The sequence below is a fragment of the Eucalyptus grandis genome, chromosome 11, assembly GCF_016545825.1.
Source record: "Eucalyptus grandis isolate ANBG69807.140 chromosome 11, ASM1654582v1, whole genome shotgun sequence".
NCBI lineage: Eukaryota > Viridiplantae > Streptophyta > Magnoliopsida > Myrtales > Myrtaceae > Eucalyptus > Eucalyptus grandis.
This window is the reverse complement of record NC_052622.1, coordinates 9,317,219-9,326,182: the sequence shown is the minus strand read 5'-3', so window position 1 is coordinate 9,326,182 and position 8,964 is coordinate 9,317,219. Positions and strand designations below refer to the sequence as shown.

Below are 8,964 nucleotides of genomic sequence, written 5' to 3'. Positions count from 1 at the left end.
CTCGTTCTGCTTTGCTTTTTCCAATTTTACCTCAAAGCAACACCTCTAATTGTCAAAACCACCACAGCCCAATTATAGAAACGGAACACCTCAATGGTTGAGGAGGGAAACGGAGGAAACGCTGGCGAATCATTGCCAGAATTTCAGGACTTTGAAAAGGGACTGAAGCAGAATTTCCTCATGAAAATCCTGAAACAACAACGGAGGACCGACCCGCCATGCCGAGTAAGCTGAAGAAGGCGATCGGGGCTGTGAAGGATCATACGAGCATAAGCCTCGCGAAGGTCGGCAACACCAATGCGTCGATCCTCGAGGTCACGGTCCTCAAGGCCACCTCGCACGATGAGGTGCCCACGGAGGAGCGCTATGTGGACGAGATCCTCCAGCTGATTGCCTTGAACAAGGCTTACGCGGCGACCTGCGCTCATCTGCTCGCCAAGCGCATCGGCAAGACCCGCAACTGGATCGTCGCGCTCAAGTCCCTGATGCTGGTCCTCCGGATCTTCCAGGACGGCGACCCCTTCTTCCCCAGGGAGGTGGTCCACACGATGAAGCGCGGTGGCAAGATCCTCAACCTGTCGAGCTTCCGAGACAAATCAAATTCGAGCCCGTGGGATTACACCGCCTATGTCCGGACATTCGCGCTCTACCTTGACGAGCGATTAGATTGCTTCCTCATGGGGAAGCTGCAGCGGAAGGTGGCGTACCGGACGAGGGAAAACGAGCCGCTCATGAACAGGAGGGCAACCGAGCCGATCATTAGGGATATGAAGCCCGGAATGCTACTCGAGAGGATTTCCCATTGGCAGAGATTGCTTGAGAGGGCCATTGCCACAAGGCCAACAGGCTCCGCCAAGGGCCACAATTTGGTTCGGATCTCACTCCATGCCATTGTTCAGGAGAGCTTTGATCTGTACAGAGACATATCCGATGGCCTTGCACTGCTCTTGGACAGCTTCTTCCAATTGCAATACCAGACTTGTGTCAATGCCTTCCAAACAAGCATCAAGGCCTCGAAGCAATTTGAAGAGCTATCATCTTACTACAGTATGTGCAAGACCATGGGGGTCGGTCGAACATCCGAATACCCAAGCGTGCAGAAGATATCTGATGAGCTCATCGAGACGTTGCGGGAGTTCTTGAAAGACCAGGACTCGTTCCCAGCTAGTGGGAGGATGTTGTCTCCGCAGATGCTCCTTCCCATGATGCCGAGCAGCGAGAAGGATTCCAGCGTGATATCTGAGCAGTCTGGTTCCTACCCATGCTCCGAGACCTCAGAGCGCACGGATGGAGTTTCCGAGAAGGGTTCTGGGTTCAGTTCGCGAGGCATGTCGCTGGAGGACGTGGTGAGTGTGACAGATGCAGGAACTAGCCCGTCGATCACATTGGAGCAAGAAACTCATATTGAACAATTCAAGAAGCAACTGGATCAAGAGGACGGCATGAACGCCGACATGGCTACCCGTTCGGTGCATTCATCATCAACAGATTCTAAAGAAACAAGTTCCGCAGCAATTTTTGTAGCTTTTGATGACTGGCCACCACAAGAAATACCACATCAAGAGCAAGGACAACATATTTCAGGACCAAATCGGGAAAATGGTACGAAAGATTGTTGGGAGCTAGAATTGGCCATGACAGCAGGACAAGTGCAACCAAATGTGAATGATGCTATTCCCAGTGATTCCGGATCAGCCTCCACCACTGCGATTGATCTTTTCCGCGACGCCCCAATTCCCAGTTCTCAAAATAATCCATTTCTGCAGGACACAACTGCATTAAGCACCATGGTGCCGGCATCCACCGCAGCCTCTGGCAAGCCTTTCCATTACAGCACTGATCTCTTCTCGGTTGCTCCCACCTTCCAGGCTACGGCAAAACCAACTTTTGGCGCGCAAAATCCAAATGCGGATGCAGTTACGGCCCAAACCGAGAACGATCCATTTGCATCAAGCTTCGAAGCAGCGGCCAGCGGACAGAAGTCTGATGGATCCACTAACCAAGAAAACTTGCGGTATGAGCAACAGCTATGGTTGCAGCACCAGAACAAGATCATAGCAAAACACACGAAGTAACCGTGTACGATGCCGACAAGTTTGTGTAAATAATTACAGGACATTTCTTAGTTCACCGTAGTTGTGTTCTAATTGATCATGATTTTTCCTTTTTCAATGATTGCTCATTTAAAGAACACAACCTCATGCTCAGCAACCAAAACAATTAACAGCGATTTGTTGAGGCCGTTGGAACGCTGACACATTGTTTGCTTTTGGTCATTTGCCTAAACTTGCGATAGATCAAAATAAATGTCGGAGTTTGAATACGGGTTTTCCTGTATAACACCACACCACTTGTTTGATGAATCATTGGATATATTAGAATTAGAATCGCAGGGACACTCACACTGGAAGTTAATTATATCTCATCTAGGGTTCGGCTATCATCAACGGATACTACTGAGAAATATGACCTCAAAAAGTCTAGACAAGCCCGGATAAGATGAGTGACATGGGTCCTTGATGGTAACACATGAGTAAAGTACCTATGACCCAACAAATTCAAGATTTCAAAGGACTGCACGTCATGTGGTCATGTTTACTTGGTGCTTGCTTCAAAGGGAACTGAATGCACAAGCTGTAAAGGAGCTCCCTCCTCCTAACATTTCAGTTGCAGAATCTTGAAGAATGAAGTGAAGAAAACGACCACTCGTGTCTAGTTTACTAGGCACTATGCCCTATAGCCATTCCTCTTTTTTTCCTCTGTTCTTTGCTCATTGTGTGAGGTCGCTGTTCGGGGACCCACCGTATCCTATGGCTTCTCCCGTGGTCTCTTTTCAGAGTCTTTCTCACCTCCATCTCCGCCGGTGCTTCCTCCCTCTCTTGTCCGCGTTGTTCACTCCTTTTCAGATTCTACGAACATCAAATCGAATCGAACCCCACCTCCCTATACTACCTTGAGACCTGGTGCCCTTCTCCACTTTAGTATATTTTAAAGAGGGAAAAAAATTGAATGCCCAAATCGGTGCGCGAAATGAAAGTTGGCCAGTCCTTGTGCTTTAACTTATTCCCCTTCTTTTTTTCTCTAGGCGTATGTGATGGATACGCAATAATTCAATCATTCATGTGCAAAGAAATCTGACAGAGAGAGAGAGAGATTAGGGGACCCAACGAGGCATCAGGAATCGACCTCCGTGACGGAACAGCCAGCTCATTGCGCAAACCATAGACGCCCATGAGCCCCATCATTGCTCTTGATTCCCAAAACATAAGAAAAAGAAAAGGAAATCAACAGAAAAGAAAAAGGGAACCTACTTGGGATAAAGACGTATGAAAAGCGAAATCTCTGGGAAAAGTTTCGTGCCTCTCTTAATCAGTAGTATTTAGGTTTCGGCCAAGGCAGGCATGACCCATTGTAGGTTCTATCGGTCAATCGCAACCGCCCTCCACACCTACCTTTCATTCTCAGCGTTTGCATAGAAGTCAAATCACACAGTCAAGGCCGCCGGACATGCCCATCAAAAAGGGCCGAGCAAGAACCAAACAAAGGCAACGAGACGATGAATGCGGAGATCAGGGCGGCATCAAGAGAGTCAAGAAAGTGCAAGCAACAAAAGAAAAAGAGTGCACGCGGGAAGAAACACTCAGCAAATTCTTTCTGAATAAAACTCCTCTCATTACAAATCAGCCAGGAGAAAACTCTAAGACGGTTACGTATGATATGAAGGGTCATAAGACAATATCGCTCTTACAGCTTCATGAGCACATAAAATTAAGGACTATGAAACAAGACAAGAGAAAGCAAAACGAGGATACTCCCTAAAAACCGCATCCATCATGCTTTTGCTATCAATATAATATTAGTGGCAAGGAGATTTTCTTTTTTTTTCCTTTTTAGACATAATAATATACTTTTATGATAAAAAGAAAAGGAGGGTGGAAAAAAAAGAAAAAAAGAAGAAGAAGAAGAAAGAATTCGGACAGCTCGGAGCATGTGAGCGCGTGTTGGCGGGTAGTTTTCCATCTTTGACGGTTAGACAAATCCGAGGAAGGCACATCAGCCCCTGTTCAACGACAATCATCACAGCGGAGGGGTCAGAAACAGGGCGTGAATCATAAGTCAGTTAATAAAAGCGAATCTGTCCCTAACTCGATAGAAGGGAAATAAAAAAGCGAAATGCGTCTAGAATCTGAGTTAGACCCCCCCCTCTCACATGGTGGCATTCGGTCAAAACATGCACAACTACCCGACAGATTCGGCGGAATGCGGCCCAGGACAACAACCCATGAGTGTGAAGTTTGAAGACCTAATCGAAGAACGGGGCTGCTGGACTACATGCTAATCCCGCAAATTTCGGGATTAGGAGTACGTGCGTGCAAAGGAAATTTCGAAACTGATGCTCTACCTTAACGCGTTCAAAGTTTTCCTCCAAATCCAATAAGAAAAGAACATTAACCACTCAAACAATTCTTTTTTCCACCACGACTGTCGCTTGATAAAGAAATTTAAAACCTTTTTTCTTGCCAATCAAGTCTACTAAAATGCTCGCAACTCCTCATCCCTCAATAGTTACAGCTCCTAGACTATGTGAGATGCAAAGACAATTAGGACGCAAATGGCTAGCCCCTCTGACTTCAGAAACACGCAATCACAAATCAAAAAGGGCAATGCTAGGCATGCTAAGATCATAAGCTAAGCGAAATCACATGATGTGACCGGTGCTTTTTAAGAGACTGGTCTGAATCATGAGCCGGTGGATGCATTATATGGTGTCCAATATTGGCATTCACAGCACTAATGAATGGGATATACAGCACTTTTTATGCCGCTAAATTGGGCCAAAAAAGTCGACACTGTCTGCGGTATGTTTGATGTTTTGACCCATCGATGTGCTCTCGAGAAGGCTTGCACAAACGAGATGATTAAAAATGAAAAACCTTGGCAGGTTTTTGTGCTCATTTCAAGCACTACCGGAGCCGTTTTGATGGGAAAAGACACGACCCCGCGAAATGATACGCCCGCCCAAGGTGGAGGAGGCCCAACTTTCTCTTAACCCTAGGGGCAGAACCGTCACAGAATTTCTAAAAATGAAGGCGCTAAGGAAAAGAGGACCCTTTCGACTTCACGCGCCAAGCTCGGAATCCCATACAAGATTCACAGAGCGAGGACTGCCACATGGCGCCTCCGGATTGGCCCATGGTCCTCAGGAATAATTCCCTGGAACGAAACAGAAATGTTGAACTTCCCGCTTTACCCTCGGCAAAGACGACTGACCTTTTGTTTGGCGGGGTGGTTAGTTGGCGCAACTCGCTTATTCCCTCCACGACCGGCTGAACATCGTCTTCAGCCTGTTTCCGGCGAGCCTCTGCGACGCCCTCCTCGCTCCGGCGATCTGCATCTCCGCCAGCCGCTGCATGTGCTGGTGAGCCCCGGCGGCCACGAGCCTCTTCCGGCATCCCTGGCTGGCCGTCCCGACGATCGCCGACGCCACGGCCACCGGTAGCCCCTTCGGCACCAGCTCGTTCTCTGGATCCAGCATCTGGACCAGCCTCGTCAGGCACTTCTCGTCCCTCACCAGCTCCTTCCGGTTCGACCGGACGGTCAGCAGCGCCACCAGCGCCTGCGTCGCCGAGTCCTGCAAACCAACCGGCTTCGGCGACTCCATCAGCTTCAACAGCGAGCCCATGCAGCTCGAGATCGCCCGCTTGTTGCCATCGCTTAGCGACAAATTAGACAACAACGACGCCGAAATCTGCTGTAATCTGATGTTCCCGTGTTTGATTAGTTCGCCGATTTGGACAATGAATGTGGTTGAAGACGACAAGATGCGTGCCACGGCATCTGAAGCTAATAGCGAGCTAATCGCACGGAAGACGCTCTCCAGTGCATCCGGACTCGATAAATCCTGAGTCAAACGCATTAATTTCTGCAATCCTCTTTCCTGTAATATCAGAGTGCGAAAGTACTCGCCGGATTCCGCCAAAATCGCAATCGTGCCGGCTGATTTCTCTATCGCCGACGTCGAACTCGAGCTCAGTAACTGCACTAGCACCGGAACGGCGCCTTCCTCGGCCAAAGCCACTTTTATGTCCGCCACGCAAGCGACGTTCCGAATCGCCCCCACCGCGTGCGACTGAGTCGCCGGAGAACTTGATCTGCAGGCCTCGACGAGCACAGAGATGCCGCTGTACGCAGAAATGGCCCACGCGTTCTCCAAATCGGCGGTTATTGCCTCCACGGCAATGGTGGCCTTCTCTTTGAGCGCCGAAGAACCTGTCTCGATGATCCTTAACAACGGCCCCAATCCACCTCCCTCGAACACGCTCTTCCTCGATTCGTCGTTGGCGGAGGCCAAAATCGAGACAGCCGCGAGCGCTTGTTCGCGGACGGAGCTATTGTTATTCAGATCGAGCAGATGGATCAGATAAGCGACGTTACCTTCCCTGGCGACGAGGCTTGCGGCCTTCTCGTCGTCAGCGAGGAGCTGGAGCAGCGACTCGAGAGCCTTCTTCTTGAACTCGATCCCCCCGATTTGGAGGCGCGTGAAGAGATCCTTGACGAAGAACTGGACGTCGTCCTTGCCGGAGCCCGGGCCGGGCTGGGACAGGACGATGGCGTTGGACTGGTGGAGGACGCCGGATCTGAGGAGCAGGTCGAGGTCGTGGAGGTGGTTGGAGAGGGAGGTGGAGGCCATGTCGAGATCGCTCTGCATGTGGAGCTTGCTGCCATTGAAGGAAGGGGCGGAGCAGTGGTCGTGGAGGGAGCGGAGGCGCTGGAGGGTGGAGAGAACATCGGGGAGGAGGGTCAGGAGGAGGGGGTTGTCGGACCAGTGCGGGGAGGAGGAGAGGGAGGAGAGGGAGGAGTGGAGGGAGGTGAGCTTGGAGCGGAGGGCCTGCCACCGCCCGGTGAAGGACCGGACGGTGAGGGACGAGAGGAGGAGGAGAGACAGGAGGGGGTTTACCAGGTCGAGGAGGGATTGGGGGAGGCGGCGGCGGCGGCGGCGGGCTGCTGCGGGGGCGGCGGGGCGGCGGCGGAGGGATGCATTTCCGGCGAGGGACCGGGCTAGGGCCGGGGGAGATGGGGGGAGATGGAGGAGGGAGATGCATTAATGGGGGAGGGAGGCTTAGGGAGGAAGGAAGCGGGAGCGGCAGAGGGGAGACACGAGGATGGAGGGGGTAAAGAAAAGCGAAGCAACCGAGGAGAGGGGGAGGGGGAAGGGTTGAAGTTTGGAGTTGCGGGGGGATGAGTGAGAAAGAAGTTTCAGAAGAGAGAGAAAGACAGAGAGAGAGAGAGGGAGGAGTCGCCAGTCGGCACATGAAGCGAGTGAAAACTGTCGAGTGCGGACGAAATGATCGAACTCGAAGGAGGGGTGGACCGCCTGGGCTTAAGGCCACGCGGCGCGCTGTCCGGATTTCTTGGGGTGGTTTACCGATTTGGGCCTTAAAGATTGGGAATACCGAACGCTGTGGGCTAAGTAACGTCCGGCAGATCCGTCAAACAGGTAATTATATGATTGGATACTGAAGCATACCCGACCTAACAGAGTAAGCAAAAGTGAAAGAGTTACAGGCATGAATTGAGTTTAAATAGGTTGTGAATTCATTTAATATTCATATTATTTTAAGGTTCGTCATTTTAAACTCATAAATGGTCATGACCAATCCACATAACAATCCAATCCATCAACTATGGATTAAGAAATAAATTTGTAATACATTTTGATAGGTCTAATGTGGAGTTGGTGTGAACACTCAAAGTGGGCCGCTGTTTTAAGCATGATAGGTGTATGAATGTTGTTGATAATGGTTGGAAATGGCACTTTTGATTTATGGCGCAGTAACCAGAATAAACTTAAAGTGCATATAAACAGTGGCACATTGAGATATATATTCTTTGTGTTTCTTGAGTTTCATAGGGAGAACTATTTAATAAGAAACGACAAGGGGGGATGTGAATTTTTTTTTTAAAATCTTTTTCACTGATAATTTCTTCATATTAAATAATTCATTTAATGGTGAATTCATATTCATGATTCACTTGATTGACATGCGTTTCCTCTTGTGACCCTGGTCCCCGTTGGAGCGTCCCAAGTCAGCAATGGCTAGTCGATTGGGGCCCTCAGATTTTGTTTGACCGCCAAAGCTTCGATGGCGATGATGGAAACTGGGCTCGTCGAAGCTTCTTTCCAATGGACCGGACCCGATCTCCAGCTTTAGATCAGGTCCGTTCACTTTCGCAGCACAGCGCCGTGTGATCCGTCCGGGCCGTCCGATTCGCGTGGGAATTGGAGGAAAGTCCGACGGGCGGGCGGGGCCCACGCATTCCTTTCACTTTTCCTATTTTCTATCTACGAACCTCGAGGTGGGCTGGGCTAGGCCCACGCGTTTCTTTCGACTTTCGGCTTTTATCAAAAGATTTATAAAACGACGCTCTTTCCCACTCAACCTTTTATTCTGCCTTTGGTTGGACTTTTGGAGAAAATTGTTGGGAAAATACAAAGAACCTTAGGTTAAAGAGGTTTTTCAGAATACAAATTGTGTTTATTAAATTGTAATATGAAAGTTCAGTGTCAAATACCTTTGTGCAAAATAGTATTTGGAAAACTATATTTACAAAAGACTTTTTGTGATAAAAAAAATTATCAAAAGAAAAATAAATAAAATTGGCTGGCAAGGGCAGCGGCCGCCGGTGATTGAAATTTGTTGCCAGCGGCCGACATTTGACTTAGGTAGCCCCAAAGACGACTAGGGAGGGCCGCCTAGGGTCGGGCAACCTCCGACAACCCTTGAAGACCGACCTCAAATGACCTTGCCACAACCTAGATCTAGGGCAATGACGTCGCGAGAGGACCTCGCCACCCTCGAATCTAGGTCGCGCGACCTAGATCGGGGGTGGCAAGGTCCTCCCCCGAACCCTACCACCCTAGATTTGGGTCACGGCAAAGTCGGCGACCTAGACCTCACCGTG

The 8,964-nt window shown here is 49.7% G+C and overlaps 2 protein-coding genes across 2 annotated transcripts; one reads left to right on the top strand and one right to left on the bottom strand.

Annotated features, from left to right (window-relative positions):
• Positions 1 to 218: 218 nt before the first annotated feature.
• LOC104427146 (clathrin coat assembly protein AP180) lies at positions 219 to 2,109 on the top strand. Its single transcript, XM_010040288.2, has one exon. The coding sequence runs from the start codon at positions 219 to 221 to the stop codon at positions 2,073 to 2,075; it is 1,857 nt and encodes a 618-aa protein (XP_010038590.2). The 3' UTR covers positions 2,076 to 2,109.
• A 1,519-nt stretch (positions 2,110 to 3,628) lies between these two features.
• LOC104427145 (vacuolar protein 8) lies at positions 3,629 to 7,102 on the bottom strand (the record flags this gene model as incomplete). The annotated part of the gene is made up of 2 exons (XM_010040287.3): positions 3,629 to 4,060; positions 5,272 to 7,102. A coding segment is annotated over one exon (1,794 nt), but the record flags the coding sequence as incomplete, so codon positions are not given.
• Positions 7,103 to 8,964: the final 1,862 nt, after the last annotated feature.

What these genes read in the sequence shown, in the direction of transcription:
- LOC104427146 (XM_010040288.2), top strand. Translation starts at nt 219, where the DNA reads ATGCCGAGTAAGCTGAAGAAGGCGATCGGGGCTGTGAAGGATCATACG.